At 38.9% G+C, this 17,780-nt stretch overlaps 1 protein-coding gene across 1 annotated transcript in view; it reads right to left on the reverse strand.

Annotated features, from left to right (window-relative positions):
• Nucleotides 1-17,780, reverse strand: part of Dgkk (diacylglycerol kinase kappa) — a 135,603-nt gene that overhangs the window by 43,753 nt on the left and 74,070 nt on the right. Inside the window, exons 5-8 of the mRNA XM_021153876.2 lie at nt 9,369-9,504; nt 8,821-8,927; nt 8,435-8,560; nt 6,471-6,573 (exon numbers count right to left, since the gene is read on the reverse strand). Coding sequence (XP_021009535.2) covers nt 6,471-6,573; nt 8,435-8,560; nt 8,821-8,927; nt 9,369-9,504 — 472 coding nt within the window. The remainder of the gene's footprint in view (nt 1-6,470; nt 6,574-8,434; nt 8,561-8,820; nt 8,928-9,368; nt 9,505-17,780) is intronic.

The following is a 17,780-nucleotide window of genomic DNA, read 5'->3' on the forward strand; positions in this document are numbered from 1 at the left end:
CGAGAGAAAGAAAAGGCCCAATTGAGATAAGATATGATTCTGCATCACATTTACAAAGACTTTGAGCACCAGCCCCAATCTTCTTTTGCTGTTAAGGAGCAGAGGAAAAGTTAGAATATCATCCAAAGGTGAATAAAAGTATTTGTTCTCCTATTTCTAGGTATTCCCCTATAATTTTCTGAGAAATTATATACCAGATATCATATAAGATATTATTAGGAATTTAGCCTTTGATCTCAAGTAAGGGAGATGGATGTATATATGCATATCTGAATATGTTGGAAGACAATTAATAAAGATATTGCTGCAATACCCAGAGATTAGCAAAAATCCATGGGAAAATAAAAGATTGAGAGCCCAAGAGGAGGAGCAACACCTAAGCTATCCATCCTCTCTGTCTGGGCTAGCTCAGTTCTGTCAGTATAAAGGGGGCAAGCCAAGAAAGCAGGCAAGGAAAGACTGTCATTAATCCAAGAGCTAACAAAAGAGTTCCTAGAAGAATTACATCAATATAAGATGAAGCCAAGACACTTAATCATATCTCTAAATCTCAGAAAGAACCATCTACATTATAACACCAATTCCATGGTTGAATGAGCCTACAGATAAATTATCTGATAAGAGAGATATTTTTAAATAATCTTCAACATTGGAATTACCCATACAGAAGTAGGGTTACAATGGCCAAATAAGTAGTTTAAACAGCCAAAACCTGCCAGTTTGTGGTGAGTCTTAAAGTCTATTGGCAAGGAAATGGGCATTGATAATTTTGAAGTAGAGGAAGTATCAACAAATATTGGCCCACAACCATCTGAGCTCATGGCTTGTAAGGAATGCTCCAGAAACAAATTACATAGGGCAAAAATCATGTGGCTCATACCTATGGAGGATGGGTGTACTGAACATTTAAAAAATGTTCTGTTGTGCCTGGGAAAATAGAAGGCAGCTTCCTTCCAGTAATTTGTTGGTGGTATTTGAAGGCACCCTAAGCAGTTGTGTACCAAATTTTCAGGCCTTTCCAGAACTTGCTAGTACAAGAGGATTGTACTATGTTTCCTTAGCTGTATAGCTTAGATGTTATTACGTTCCATGAGCAAATACAATATCCTCTTTAGCAATTTTTAATGAAAGGTAAAATGGCATCATTATGGTAGTTTGGTCACATTCATTCATCCATGCATGTATTCAACAACTATGTACTGAGGATGTTCTCTGTGCCCATTCTTATTTATGTGAGTAGACAAAATGCAACTCTTGTTTAATTAAGGCAAGATAAATATAAAACATAATGAGTTGTGAGGGAAAAAAGCACGGGAGGAGAGTAAGAATTGCACTTTTGAACAATGTGGTCAAGAATAATTGTCTGGGAAGGGGGCATTTAACCTCATGGAGGGGAAGGTGTGGCGGTTGGTAGCTCCATGGTAGCGGCAACATGTGAGCTTACTCGCATCAGTGCAAACTACCATTATTACAGTCAAATAAATAAAGGGCTAAGTAATTGAGATTCTGGAAGAAGAAATTTGGGGGAGACAAGGAAAAGTGTTAGGGCCTTGAGAGGGTAGCCTAGGTTGTCTGGGAACGGTGTGATTGTTACAGAGTGAGGGAGAGGAAAAGTGGAAGAAGATGAGATCAGAAAGCTGACAGGAGCCACACAACATGGTATCAAGATGCTTAGAGGAAGCAATATGAAAGAAAGATGATCTTGAGACTGCCAAGTAAAACATTATGATTCAAACCACAAGATGTTCTTTCTGTGTCTCAACAAATAATGTAGACCCTAAGAGATATATGGTTTGGATATGAATATCAAATACCACTCCCAGACACATGTGTTCTTAATTGGAAGTGCTGTTTTGTTTTTTTTGAAAATTGTGTAATCTTTAGATGGTAAGGACATGTTGGAGAAAGTGGTTCAGTAAGTTGTCAGGGCTTTTGAGTGTCATGGTCCAGTCCCTGATCAAGCCCTGAGCTCCCTGATTCCTGGTCTGCATTGATGTGAGGAAGCCACACCTTCCCCTCCATGATGAACTGGACTGTATTCCTTTAAACTGTGAGCCAAAATATACCCTTTGTAGTTTAAGTTGTTTCTTGTGAAGGATGTGGCCACAAGAACAAGAAAAGTAACTAGTGCACTGACTAAGGCAAGGGCTGCAGGTAATAGAGACGAGAGATGGAATAGATACAAGATTTGTCTGTAAATATTTTGTATTATTTTAAAAAGGAAAACTCTTAGCCTGTGTGAATATATTTGCCAGTCAAGAATTAAGAATATAAGAAACCAAAAGTTATGTTAATGATATCTATAAGCTAACTATGAGAGTATAGCAAAAAAACTTTAGAATCATCTGGCAGTGTTGAGCATGTACTATGCCTTCTACTATATTTTTGTAAGACAGGTAGTGTATGCTACAGGCTGGTTGCCCTCTGAGTTTAATCACTAAACTACAGGAAACTTCTTAACCTCTCTAAGGGTTCATCTCTTCATATGTATTAATCCTTGCAACAGTAGCATGTCTCCATGTCAACATAGAGAACTGGAGTATAGAAATGTTCAATTCACAGGTAAGCAACCTGACTCACAAGGTTGCTTTTAAATGACTGGTGTCAACTACAAGTGATTTCTTATACTGTGTCACAGTTTATTTTATTTTATTTTATTTATTTTATTTTATTTTATTTCTTTTACATCCCAACTGCAGTTTCTCCTCACTCCTCTCCTTCCAGCCCCCCACCATCTTCTCCCTGCCCCAGCCCACCATTCATCCCTCCTCCATTTCTCTTTAAAAAAAGAACAGACCTCAAGGGATATCAACCAGCCCTGTTTCACAATGGTATTCTATAATTCAGAAGAGAACACAGAAAGCTGGCCTCTAAAATTTGAAGTACCAGACTTGAGAAAGAGTTACTGGATGACAAAATCAAGAGTAGAAAATGACCTCAAGAGTCACATGGGCCAGAGAAAACAGATAGGTGTGCACCTTGCTCCTTAGGCTCAAGCTCAAGGGCATATATTATACTAGAATAGACCAATAGAGACCTGGCTGTGAAAAGAGTACAGGGGTTTTAACTGCTTGTACTCTGCATAGTCAGCATCCTGTAGAACCTCTTAAAAAGAGCCCATGTTCTTTCTTCAGCTGCACTAATACAATCACCATATCCTAATCCAAGAGACCACTAATTTCACTCTAGTATTCAGGCTATAGAAAGATGCTAGGTTGCTATAAGATTTGCTTACTGTTGCTGTTCCTGTACTAGTAAAGCCATCTTTAGCAATGCTTAAACAAATTTAACTTTACATAGCACACCTAAGTATTTATCTTTGCCTATGAGTAGACAAGAAATGACAGGTGACACCATGAGCTAGGCACACCCTTCCAGGATGAAGAAGTCTACAGAGAGTAAGTTATTGGCACTAAGTGGTGAGCAGACATGTCCAGGAAATATCATTTGTTGAGGAGTTGCTGTCTTTATGAATGCTGTGATCACGGAGTGTGTGAGCAGCAGCATAATGGGAAAATGGTGGTCAGAGAAGGAAATAATATTACGTCAGAAGCCTTTTTAGGGCTTCTTTTACTAAAATGTAAAAATTGAGTCATGTAAATTTTTGCATTAAAGATTTTGCTAAATAAATTTCAGTAATAGTGAAAGAAGTCAGAAATGAGATAGAAACATTTTAAGGAACTTGCCTAAAATCAAACAGTAAACAATGGGGCATGTTCATAGAGTATCCGAGAACTTTCCAGAAATGCAAATTATTGTGCCTCACCAAGATGTATTGAATCAAAACTTCTGAGGCTAGGGCCCAGAAACTGGTGCTTTTATAAATCCTTCTAAATGAATCCAATGTATGCTTATGCTTAATAACCACTGGGCGAGTTCCTATTTTACTGCACAGGATGTAATTAACTTGGGGAAGCAAGAAGAGGCCATTATAGGAGCAATAGAAGAGAACAGTTGATTGAGCTGGACTTTAAAGGATAAGAGAAGTGGGTAATTAGAGGTCTTGTCATCAATTGGAGCCTCTAGACCGAATCAATATATGCAGGAATAACTGCACAACAGCACTGACAAAGGCTCCCGCCTCAGAAGGTCATCATCTGGTTGCTGGAGAAAGGATTTTTCTAGCCTGGCTAAGAAGGCGGGCTGCATTATTCTTAACAACATCATTAAGATTCTAGGAGTAAGAAAGGCAGAAGACAATGTCTCTAGAATAGAACGTCTCAGAAGGTAACCTATGTTTGAAGGGCTTATTTGTCTAGGTTAAGAAGTACAGGAAGTGTAGAGAAGAAAGGACATTCTTTACAGCCAGTTCTTGAGCAAGTCTAAGCTAAGTAATGTATAGTAGAAAGAAGGGTTGTCAAAATGATATTCAAGTGGACCAAGATTGCTGCTACCAAGAAACCAAAATTAAAAGATAGCCCATTAGATGACATAAATAGTCCTAGTTCAGGCACTTCTATGCAAAGGAAACATATGGCATTAACTGATGAGCCATAACAATAAGACATGGTATAGGAGAGAAATAACTACACATTAAGGACAGAAACCACAGAACATGTATGTGAGCACAAACAATAGCTACCATCCCCATTAATATACAGCTAGGATGATTTTGTAGGATGCTATCTCCACATAATGGTGAAGGAAACAGGAATACAAAGCCTAAGGTTTGAAAGGTGGGTTGATTTCCATCATCAGAGAAGCTTCCTCCTGTAGCAGATGGAAACAAATACAGAGACCCACACCCAGATATCATACAGAGAGTGAGAGACCTTAGGACACTCAGCCCTAAATGGGATATCTCCATCAAATCCCTCTATTTGGGGCTCAGGATAACATGAGGGGCACAGAGTGCAAGAGCCAGAAGGGGTGGAGGATACCAGTAGAACAAGGCCTTCTAAATAAACTAAGAAAAACTCATATGAACTCACACGGACTGGAAGCAGCAAACACAGGGCCTAGCATTCATTCAGCTTAGTATTTTTATGGGATTCCTGAGTGTGTAAACAAGAGAGTAATTAGAGAGTCTCTTCTCTTGGGATTCTTTTCCTTTTGTTGGTTTGCCTTGTTAACTTTGAAATATGATGACGTTGTTTTATCTATCTATCATCTATCTATCTTTACATATATCTGTATATATAATTATGTATATGTATTATGTATAATTATATATGCATATATGTATATGTGTGTGTTTGTGTGTGTATGTATGAATATATACTCATAGAATTGATTTGAGATGGATCCTAAAGGACAAGAGAAGTGGGTAATTTTATATATATATATATATGTATATATATATATATATACACATATATATATGTATATACATACATACACATTTGTTATTATCTCTTAGAAGCTTGTTCTTTTCTAATGAGAGCCAGAAAGGGGGTGGATCCAGTTGAGAGAGGAGAATGGGAAGAGAGGAATCAGAGGAATAGAAGAAGAGAAAACTGTCAACAGGATATATTGTATGAGGAAAGAATCTATTTTCAATAAAGGGGGGTTAAATGAATGTTATTAATGCCAAAAAAAGAGTAGGTTGACCTCATGAGCAACCTGAATTTGCTCAGGTGATTAGCTTGTTACATTTCCTAATGCATCCATTTCACCTGCTCCAAATGTCTTCATTTTTCTATCTAGTCAACTATCTCTGATTGACCAAGTCATCAAGTCGGTGATGTTATAAAGATAATATTTGAATAGATCTGAGAATAATCTATTCATGCATCTCTGAGTGAATTTAGCTTTATGGTTTTATATGGTACTATGAGGCACATGCTTGTACTTGCCTTCAGAAACCTCTGCAAATGGCTCCTTCAGTAGCCTGATGCCTGTCTGTGCCCATATTCGTGTCAATATTTCTATTATTTGATATCCACATATCTCTATTATTTCTTTGATACTTAAAAAATATGCTCCATTCAATTGCTTATCATTGTGTTGGACCAAGAGCCTGGATTCACCATGATTATTTGCTCAACAGAGATCTATTTTAGATCTATCTTAGATCTCTTTGTAGGCTTCAAGTACTTTGTGAAAACGATTCATTCACTATTGTCTTGAGAGTAACAAAGGATCAGCAGATTGCAGATTTGCTAACAATTTTGATGTTTGTATTTGAAACGTAACATAATCCAGGCTTTTGATAGTTTCTGAACACATGGGAAGAAACAAATTCATTTTATGGATTAGGTAGTATTTGAAAATCATCAAGAAAGCTTAAATTAACTTTGAGCAGTCAGAATTGTGACAGTCTACAGAGAACATGCCCATACACTGAAACACAATGTTCGCCACTACACAGTTTCAAGACTAACTCTTAGATACACACACAAGAATAACCATCCCCTCTCCCAACATTTTACTAGTCGTGGAGGATAATCTCTGCCCTTCCTCCCAGCCTTTATGCCTTCCCACCACCCCCCACCCCCCAGTGCTTCTGAAGGAAAAGCCGATGTACTCACCATCGCCCCTAGGGTCGCTCAGTGCCGTTGGTGGCACGATGGACGAGCGACGACTTCCGAAGGAACATTCCTTGGAAAACCGCTTCTGGCAGGCCCCGTGCACCTGAAACGATAAGAGCACAAAAGAGAAAGGAAGGGGAGAAAGAAAGAAAAACACTGATTAGTTTTTTATTCCATCCCAAGAATTAGATCCTTAATATTGCATATCTCGCTTTCTGAACTTTGGTACTAGTTATATAAACTCTAACTTGCCTGACACCATCCACCCTGATCTACTGTGAAACTGCAGTCTCCCTGAGCATGCAGAACTCTGGCCCTTCAAAAAGTTGTCTTTCTGAAGGTTCTCCTCTACACATACTGAGATGTTACTAGCCTTCAGACACAATGTTAGTAGCCTGCTGAAGGGAGAATTTTCTTGCATTTCCAAAGTCCTAATAGTGATAAGATGTTTGTTTATCTGTCAATCTTTAGAACAACTGTATGTGGCAGGAAAAGTATCATTGCACGCAATTTAGAAATGAGTATGTGTGGAGGCTCACAGAGGTAAAGGCTCTTTCTTACCTAAGGTCAAATAGCTGGGAAGTGCTGAAGCAGTCTTGCCCACAACTTGCCATTCTTCCTAGATTTTTGACCTTTTTAAGTACCACATCCTAAACAACTATAGTTACTAGGGACATGAGCCTGGCTGCCAGGGCTATTCAAAAGCAATGAAATGGAGGTTAGTGGACAGGCTCTTCAGTGAAGAAACCCATTTCTTTTTCCTTTTCTTTTTCCTTTTCTTTTTCTTCTTGTCTTAGAAAATTCAGTTTGAAAGAAACATCTAAAAGCTTTAAAAAGTCAAGATCAAAGTCTCAATCTCTGTGATATATCACAGTTTGAAGACAAATTGTTGGCTCTTTGATGTACATATACAAATAAACATTCCCCCAAATATTTTAGTAGTTGTAGAGAATGTATATGTATTTATATTAAATTTATAACATACTATAATTATATATTATAGTTTACATATTTTATAATTGTATAATATTATAATTTCATAATATAGAATACTATCCTGTGCTTTGTAAGTTTTGAAGACTCTATTATATACCAGTTACATGCTTCCTGTCTAGTCTAGTTTTGGCCATCAAGAATGTCTCCAGATAGTGCCAGATGTCTTCTAGAGCACAAATTATCTTCATATGAGGGCCAGTGGTTCAAAGAGATGTGGTGGTGGTATTATAGTTAAGAACATGGTCTTATCAGAATTTTATATATATATATATATATATATATATATATATATATATATATATATATTGGGGGGGTTCAAGACAGGGTTTCTCTGTGTAGCCCTGGCTGTCCTGGAACTCACTCTGTAGACCAGGCTGGCCTTGAACTCAGAAATCCACCTGCCTCTGCCTCCCAAGTCCTGGGATTAAAGGCGTGCACCACCATGCCCAGCCAGAATTAAATATTAATCAAGATTTTCTTTTTGGCTGGCTATATGACCTTGGGTTGACCTTTTTGAGCCCCCACATTACCCATCTGTAAAATGGGGACAATGAGGCTTAGTTCAATGTTGTTCTAAGAATTGAGATAATGAATAGAAGATATTCATATATAGTAGCAATGATAGCTTGTTATCATTACTAACCATTAATAAAGACTGTAAGTTTCCTGGAAATATTCATGAGTCTATTCTTTCTTAAGGACAGACTCCAGAATTTATTTCTAGTTGCTCATATTTTCAGTTTAGAATCCAGCGTTTCATTAGTTAAGAAGCATCAGATTATGAATACCTCAAATCTTTCTCCCAAAGACTCCATAACTATCTATGAAAGGCCAAGTTACTGGGCTCTGTACTATGGAATTGATATCTACATATCTACTGATCTATTTATCCTTATATAGTTATAATCTTCAATCTATCTCTTCTCTAGAAATAAATTTAAGGACCAAAGATATGGAAAGAGTCTTACCGTAGAGCCGCACCAGAGGCAGCGGAAATCCTGAAGTCTGTGATGACTACCGCAGCTCTTGTGACATACGACACATTGAGAGCCAGCGGGTATATTTCCTTCTACCCACTGATGCGGCATTGTTTGCTGAAAGGGAAAAAGGCAAGAGAGAGAAATTAGTGATAAAAGAAGGAAAAGCTGGGATAATTCTACTACTCATGTAATTAGCTGACAGTCCCATGGATGCCTTCAATACCATTGACTAATGAAAAGTAGGAGTTGGAGTTTAACTCATTGCTAGCTGTTGGGTCACTAGCTACTGTGGAAGTGACTCCTCTGTCTGTCTAGTGGTCCTGTGTGTCATGATTTGAAAAGGTGTGTGGGGGAGGAATATGGCTGCTACTTACTATTTCATCAGCGGGTAGAAGAAGGTCATCAGTCACGGATAAAGTATTCCATTTACAGTCTTTGTTTGCTCTCAAAGCACAGAATTTATGAGATTTCACCTGACAGACTGTGAAAGGAGGGAGAAAAAAAGAGGTGTAAATCTGGTGACAATGTAAATTCTAATGCCCCTTCCCTAAGCTTCTCTAGAGGTTAGAATTCAAGTCCTTTCTAAATAGTTTTGACCCATTTCCAAAGGCCCATTTCTAATGTGAACCAATTCCTTGCTAACTAAGCTTCCTACTATCCATTTTACATTACAATTAATAGTAGAAAAGATGCTATTTCTGAGTTTTCAATCCTTATGGCCATATAGTCCCATCTTCGTATATCCAACCCTCCATTTTTATTCATGAGAACACCCCTTCACGATAATTTCTCTTTTGGCTTTCCCTCCATTGGAATTAACTCCCCATAAGAATCAAAGGCTTAGATTGGGTCAGCAATACGAAATTCTTCATGCCTATCTCTATCCATTGAGCTCTGCTTTCTAAAGCAATCAGAAAGGTACCTTCACAGGTGACGGCATCTCGAGATAAAGCAGGAATGTTCTCTCGACAAACATTGCAGAACTGACTCCGGGGATTATTACTGGAATACCAGTAGTGCATTCCGACAAGAAAGGGGTTGTTTTCGGCTGCAGGGATCTAAAGTAAAACAAAGACAAGAAAGAATGGACGGTTAATCACAGAGGTGGAATAGGGAAGAACAGAAAATCTGCTGCTGGGGCTAAAATGGCTCACAGTGTAGGTGTCAAAGCATGTGAAGGAGAGGACTGAGAGTTAGCCACAGTCGCCACTTTTTGTTCTAATTTTCTTTTAGGACTAGCTTCAGAAGGAAAAAAAGAGAGAGAGAGAGAGAGAAAGAACTGGGGATAATCTCGAAGAGGAGCTGAAGACAGAAGCAAGAGTCTTGCTATTCCTTGCTCTGAAGTAAAATTTGTTCTGAGCAGTCTTGGGTCCCTTTAATTAGGCAGCAAAGAAAAGCAGCGAAAAGAGTTGGAAATTCAGGGCCATCCAAATGCTCTGACAAACAAAGGCAGGCAGGTGGCAGGGCTCACAGGCAGAACTAAGGAGCACCTGCCTGTTCTTCCTCCCAACACTGCTGCCTAGTGAGCAAGCACTGCCTTACTAGGACAACACTTGAAAGATCTTGAAACCCTTCTCTCAGGAACTTTAAAAAACAACAACAACATGCTTTGACTGCCTACAGCAGTTTCTTGGTTAATCATTTTAATCCATCCAATAAGCCAGTCAACAAATATTTACTGAATTGCTATTATATGCCTGGTACTTTTTCAAGGCATTTGAGATATAATCATTAACAAGATACAGTCCTTGCCCTTATAGTGTCTCCTTTCATTCTAAGTTGTCATTTTTGTTATCATGCCTGTCAGCGTAGCATTTGCATAGCACAGCCTGACTTTCATGTATCACCAATGATTCGAGTTGTATAGATTTTGTTCTGTGTTTATTTTCTCTAGTTAGCAAGGATATTTCAGTTTTTTCTCTGCCATTAAAAAAAAAAAGAGTTTAGACATAGACACACATAGGTTCTTATTCTTGTCATTTATAATGGGTTATGTGTGCAAAGGCATGGGAAGACTTTAAAAGAACGATCCATTCTCCCAGATGTAACTTGACAGCAGACCATTAAAGAGGTTGCTCTTGAGAGCTCAAACTTAAGTTCAAACTTAATCCATTTACTGGAATTACTCATCCAAGACATAGCCTGCACAGAGTACTCTCTGATCTTTATTTCCCATGGGCATGCTGGTTATGTGTTAAACTACTGCTGGATAGAACCTTTTTGTGGTTTTTGTGTTATTGGGGTTTTTTTTTTGTTTTTTTGTTTTTTTTTTGTTTTTTTTTTTAGAAAAAGCTACTTACTATGATGAAGTGACAATTTGACATTTCTTTGTGATTGGAATTTTAGTGTATATTGACACCTTGAAAAGCTCCAGGCCTGGGACCGACCATTGGAATAGAAAGCAGAGAGTCTTGACATTGGCACTCTGAGCTTACAATCCCTTTCTATTCCCAAGGCTGCTGACTACAACTAAATAAACAACTTTCCTCCTTCTATTTCCTTCTCTTCTTTCCAAATCACTAGGAACCTATAACTATATGTCAGGTAACATACTAAATACTGGAGCTATAGAGATCAATACATCATAGATATCAAGGAACTCTGCCTATTGGAGGAAACATTCTCAAAGAGATAGTCGTCATATGTAGAAAATATTTGTTTAAAGAATGTGCAAGGCTCTATATGACCAAGTAGAAGAAATAAAGAACTCTGGTTGGGAATCTTGATTATGCAGTAACTATGGACATTGCTTGGGTTCAGCTGTTAAGGAAACAGAATTTATATCCCCCGTGTTCATTTTATTCTCTAAGGAAAGTTTGATGCATCCAGTCCTGGATGAATAACTGTGGTAGTTTGAATTGTGTGTCCTCTCAAGCATGTGTAAGTCCCTAACCTTTGGTGTCCATGAATGTGACTTTATTGGGAAATACTATCTTAGCAGATGCAATCAAATGGGACTTAATTCAAGGACTGTTGTCCTTATAAGAATAAGAAAATATGGAAAGAGATGTAATCAGAGAAGAGAACACCTTGTGATAATATAGAGTACACACACACGCAAGTGAGAATATCATGTGACAGTGGGGGCAGAGATATAACAATGCACCAGCAAGCCAGAAAATATCAAGGTTGGTCTGTAATCGCCAGACTAAGAAGAGGAGGAGAAGGAGGAAGAGGAGGAGAAGGAGGAGGAGGAGGAGGAGCAGCGAATCATTCTCCTTCTAGAGCCTTCTAAGAGATTCTGACTGCATCATGAACACAAATCCAAATCTCTATCCTCTAGCAATATGAGAGAATAAATCCCTGTTTTCAGTCCACTTGGTTCTTGTTTGTTACAGCAATCCTAGAAAATAAATATAGATTTGGGGATTGGAATGTCGATGTTTCTGTAAGAGATCCTAAAACTATGGAACTGCTTTTTACAGTTTTTTGTTTTAGGTATTTATTTCATTTACATTTCAAATGCTATCCCAAAAGTCCCCTACATGCTCCCCTGCCCACTCCCCCAACCACCCACTCCCACTTATTGGCCCTGGCGTTCTGCTGTACTGAGGCATATAAGGTTTGCACGACCAATGGGCCTCTCTTTCCACTGATGGCCAACTATGCTATCTTCTGATACATATGCAGCTAGAGACACGACGAGCTCTGGGGGGCGGGTACTGGTTAGTTCATATTGTTGTTCCACCTATAGGGTTGCAGACCCCTTAAGCTCCTTGGGTACTTCCTCCAGCTCCTCCATTGGGGGCTCTGTGATCCATCCAATAGCTGACTGTGAGCATCCACTTCTGTGTTTGCTAGGCCCCAGCATAGTCTCTCAAGAGACAGCAATATCTGGGTCCTTTCAGCAAAATCTTGCTAGTGTATGCAATGGTGTCAGCATTTGGAAGCTGATTATGGGTGGATCCCCAGATATGGCAGTCTCTAGATGGTCCTTCCAAACTTTGTCTCTGTAACTCCTTCCATGGGTGTTTTGTACCCAATTCTAAGAAGGGGCAAAGTGTCCACACTTTGGTCTTCATTCTTCTTGAGTTTCATGAGTTTCACAACTTGTATCTTATATCTTGGGTATTCTAAGTTTCTGGGATAATATCCACTTATCAGTGAGTACATATCATGTGAGTTCTTTTGTGATTGGGTTACTTCACTCAGGATGATGCTATCCAGGTCCATCCATTTGCCTAGGAATTTCATAAATTCATTGTTTTTAATAGCCGAGTAGTACTCCATTGTGTAAATGTACCACATTTTCTGTATCCATTCCTCTATTGAGGTTCATCTGGGTTCTTTCCAGCTTCTGACTATTAGAAATAAGGCTGCTATGAACATAGTGGAGCATGTGTCCTTCTTAACGGTTGGAACATCTTCTGGATATATGCCCAGGAGAGGTATTGCGGGATCCTCCGGTAGTACTATGTCCAATTTTCTGAGGAACTGCCAGACTGATTTCCAGAGTGGTTGTACAAGCTTGCAATCCCACCAACAATGGAGGAGTGTTCCTCTTTCTCCACATCCTAGCCAGTATCTTCTGTCACCTGAATTTTTGATCTTAGCCATTCTGACTGGTGTGAGGTTGAATCTCGGGGTTGTTTTGATTTGCATTTCCCTGATGATTAAGGATGCTGAACATTTTTTTCAGGTGCTTCTCTGCCATTTGGTATTCCTCAGGTGAGAATTCTTTGTTTAGCTCTGAGCCCCATTTTTGATGGGGTCATTTGATTTTCTGGAGTCCACCTTCTTGAGTTCTTTATATATATTGGATATTAGTCCCCAATCTGATTTAGGATAGGTAAAGATCATTTCCCAATCTGTTGGTGGCCTTTTTGTCTTATTGATGGTGTCTTTTGCCATGCAGAAGCTTTGCAATTTTATGAGGTACCATTTGTCTATTCTCAATCTTACAGCACAAGCCATTGCTGTTCTATTCAGGAATCTTTCCCCTGTACCCATATCTTCGAGGCTTTTCCTGATTTTCTCCTCTATAACTTTCAGTGTCTCTGGTTTTATGTGGAGTTCCTTAATCCACTTAGATTTGACCTTAGTACAAGGAGATAGGAATGGATCAATTCGCATTCTTCTACATGATAACCAAAAGCTATGCCAGCACCATTTGTTGAAAATGCTGTCTTTTTTCTACTGGACAGTTTTTGCTCCCTTGTCAAAGATCAAGTGACCATAGGTGTGTGGGTTCATTTCTGGGTCTTCAATTCTATTTCATTGGTCTACTTGTCTGTCTCTATACCAGTACCATGCGGTTTTTATCACAATTGCTCTGTAGTACGGCTTTAGGTCAGGCATGGTGATTCCACAGGAGGTTTTTTATCCCTGAGCAGAGTTTTTGCTATCCTAGGTTTTTGTTACTCCAGATGAATTTGCAAATTGCCCTTTCTAATTCGTTGAAGAATTTTGATGGGGATTGCATTGAATCTGTAGATTGCTTTTGGCAAGATAGCCATTTTTACTATATTGATCCTGCCAATCCATGAGATTTTGCCATCTTCTGAGATCTTCTTTAATTTCTTTCTTCAGAGACTTGAAGTTCTTATCATACAGATCTTTCAGTTCCTTAGTTAGAGTCACGCCAAGCTATTTTATATTATTTGTGACTATTGAGAAGGGTGTTGTTTCCCTAATTTCTTTCTCAGCCTGTTTATTCTTTGTGTAGAGAAAGGACATTGACTTGTTTGAGTTAATTTTATATCCAGCTACTTCATTGAAGCTGTTTATCAATTTTAGGAGTTCTCTGGTGGAATTTTTAGGGTCACGTATATATACTATCATATCATCAGCAAAAAGTGATATTTTGACTTCTTCCTTTCCAATTTGTATACCCTTGATCTCCTTTTGTTGTCTAATTGCTCTGGCTAGGACATCAAGTGTAATGTTGAATAGGTAGGGAGAGAGTGGGCAGCCTTGTCTAGTCCCTGATTTTAGTGGGATTGCTTCCAGCTTCTCTCCATTTACTTTGATGTTGGCTACTGGTTTGGTGTAGATTGCTTTTATCATGTTTAGGTATGGGCCTTGCATTCCTGATCTTTCCAAGACTTTTATCATGAATGGATGTTGGATTTTGTCAAATGCTTTCTCCGCATATAAGGAGATGATCATGTAGTTTTTGTCTTTGAGTTTGTTTATATACTGGATTACGTTGATGGATTTTTGGTGAAAAGTCTGGTGTAATTCTGATAGGCTTACCTTTATATGTTACTTGACCCTTTTCCCTTACTGCTTTTAATATTCTATCTTTATTTAGTGCATTTGTTGTTCTGATTATTATGTGTTGGGAGGAATTTCTTTTATGGTCCAGTCTATTTGGAGTTTTGTAGGCTTCTTGTATGTTCATGGGCATCTCTTTCTTTATATTTGGGAAGTTTTCTTCTATAATTTTGTTGAAGACATTTGCTGACCCGTTAAGTTGAAAATCTTTATTCTCATCTACTCCTATTATCCTTAGGTTTGGTCTTCTCATTGTGTCCTGGATTTCCTGGATGTTTTGAGTTAGGATCTTTTTGCATTTTGCATTTTCTTTATTGTTGTACCGATGTTCTTTATGGAATCTTCTGTACCTGATATTCTCTCTTCCATCTCTTATATTCTGTTGCTGATGCTCGCATCTATGGTTCCAGATTTCTTTCCTAGGTTTTCTATCTCCGCCGTTGCTTCACTTTGGGTTTTCTTTATTGCATCTACTTCCCTTTTTAGGCCTAGTATGGTTTTGTTCATTTCTGTCATGTGTTTGGATGTGTTTTCCTGTTTTTCTATAAGGACCTGCAACTCTTTAGCAGTGTTCTCTTGTAATTCTTTAAGCAAGTTATTAAAGACCTTCTTAATGTCGTCTATCATCATCATGAGATATGCCTTTAAATCCGGGTCTAGGCTTTTGGGTGTGTTGGGGTGCCCTGGACTGACTGAGGTGGGATTGCTCGGTTCTGATGATGGTGAGTTGTCTTGGTTTCTGTTAGTAAGATTCTTACGTCTGCCTTTGCCATCTGGTAATCTCTGGAGTCAGTTGTTATAGTTGTCTCTGGTTAGAGCTTGTTCCTCTTGTGATTCTGTTATTCTCTACCAGCAGATCTGGGAGACTAGCTCTCTCCTGAGTTTCAGTGGTCAGAGCACTCTCTGCAGGCAGGCTCTCCTCTTTCAGGGAAGGTGCTCAGATATCTTGGGTTCAGACTTGTCTCCTGGCAGAAGATGAAGGCCTGAAACAGGACCTGTGCCAGAAGCTGTCAGCTTCTGTAGTCCACACTCTCACCTGTGCTGAGTAGTCTTGGTGGAGACCGGGAACCAAGATGTCTCCCTCAGATGCTCTGGCAATTCCCTCCCGGGCCGGGCGGACACCTGTCCTCTGTCAGGGAAGGTGCCTGGATCTACAGTTGTTAAGTATATAAATACTATGGTTTTTGAGATATACAATATTTAAAGGACTATAGTGTCTTCAGTAGAATATTATTAGAAATATAAGATACTTCTGGTATATGGTTCATGTTTCTCATGGAAACAAGAAACATTCTAGAAAATGGGCAGAAAGGTGATACTTTTCTGCCCATTTCTGAGTGGATCAGAATTGTTCTGTTGAATTGGCAATTTGAATGATAAACGTGAACCCTTATCTGACAAAACTTCCAAGTGAAGTATGAGGGTACAGTCTGAGTTCTTTCTGCTGCTTACAGTAAAAGCAACAGGAAAGTGATAAGTTCAAGAGCAAACAGTCAACCAATGTCATTCCCAAGGGCCTCCTTCATGGCTTGCCTATGGCCACCTTCTCACTATCTGCTCACGTGGCTTTTACTTAATGCATGCATATGAAAAAAGATGGAGATCTTTCTTGTTTTTTCTCATGAGGTTATCAGCCTAACTGGATTTGGTTCCCTGCCATCATGGCTCCATTTGACCTTAACCACCCCCCGCCCCCCTGGAGTCTTATTTCTTGGCATAGTCACATTTGGGGATGAATTGTCAAAGTATGAGTTTGGGGTAGGGTTACTGTTCAGCTCACAAACAATCTATTAAATAAAAAGTTGCCAGAACTTAAAGATCTGGCAACTTCTCAACATCTCCATTCTCAATCCATCTGTATTTCAAGCACAAAATAGTGCACTCTGAAGTGCATATCGATGGTATAGTTAGACAACATTTTTCTACAAAGATTCAGTATAAGACATGATTTTTTGTGGCCTAAAAAGTTCAGTATGAGACTCATCGAAAGGAGGATGCTAGACGTCAGAGACTTGACAGCATGAAAGCAACAAATAAAACTATCAAGTGTCAACATGTATTGATCCTTCAGGAAAATAGAATAATGGGTTCCAATGATAGTCAGGAGACTGGAAATGCTGGTGAGGAGCTCAAAATTGTCATGAGTATGGGCATATTGGAAGAATTCACTGCCACTTTTGTTCCAGAAGGTGGGACCATGTCTTTACTTAGAGAGAGAAGATGCCACTTAGGCTGAGAGAGTGACGCTGGAAGACAAGACTTAGCCATAGATAATTAGTTGCAGGCCTATAAACCTAAGGAAACTTGTCTTTCTGGGTTTCAGTTTTCTTTAGACCAGTAGCCCTTTTAGTTTTTCAGAATGAGAGTATCAGTCCTCCCCTCTTCCAATACAGGATTTTAGGGGTAGAAAATTTGGTTTTGAGGTGTCACATTCCACAGGTAGAGGAAAAAGATTGTCCCTCGAAAGCAACATAGACAGAGGACAGAGAGGAACACACAAGGAGTTTTGCTGGTATGTTACTGGTATTCTTATCAAAGGAAGCAAATAGCTTGGGAAGATACAACACAAATAGACACACAGGAAAGCACCTTGTGATGCCTAAGGCAGAGACTGGAATGGTGGTATAGTGCAAGCCCAAGAACATCAAGGATTTCTAGTAACTACAAAGCCTAGGAAGAGGCACAGAATTCCTCCATAAGGCCTTCAGAGAAACGTGGTTCTACTCTCAACTTGATTTCAGACTTTTGACCTCCAAGGACTGTAAAAGAATACATTTCTGGTTTTCAGTTTGGTTTTGTTTTAAGCAGAATTTCATGTGGCTCCAGCTGTCCTCGGATTTGCTCTTTAGCTAAGGATGACCTTGAACTTCTCTTAAGTGATAAGACTATAAGGGTTTATAAATTACATCCACTTTGTAAATTTGTGTGTTTTAAGTCACAAATTTTCGGGTGCTTTGTTTTAGCAGCCATGGACTGGCGTAGTATATCACCACAGGCCTGTCTATTTGCTGATACTGATTTTTAAAAATCAAGTTTGAAGAGAGATTCAAAACTGTAGTAGGCATACAAATTTGAAGACAGGTCAGTTGGCCTAAAGCTTCCAGAACCGAATAGTTGG

This window comes from Mus caroli, unplaced genomic scaffold, assembly GCF_978045245.1.
Source record: "Mus caroli unplaced genomic scaffold, Mus_caroli_1 scaffold_5, whole genome shotgun sequence".
In the NCBI taxonomy this organism is placed as follows: domain Eukaryota; kingdom Metazoa; phylum Chordata; class Mammalia; order Rodentia; family Muridae; genus Mus; species Mus caroli.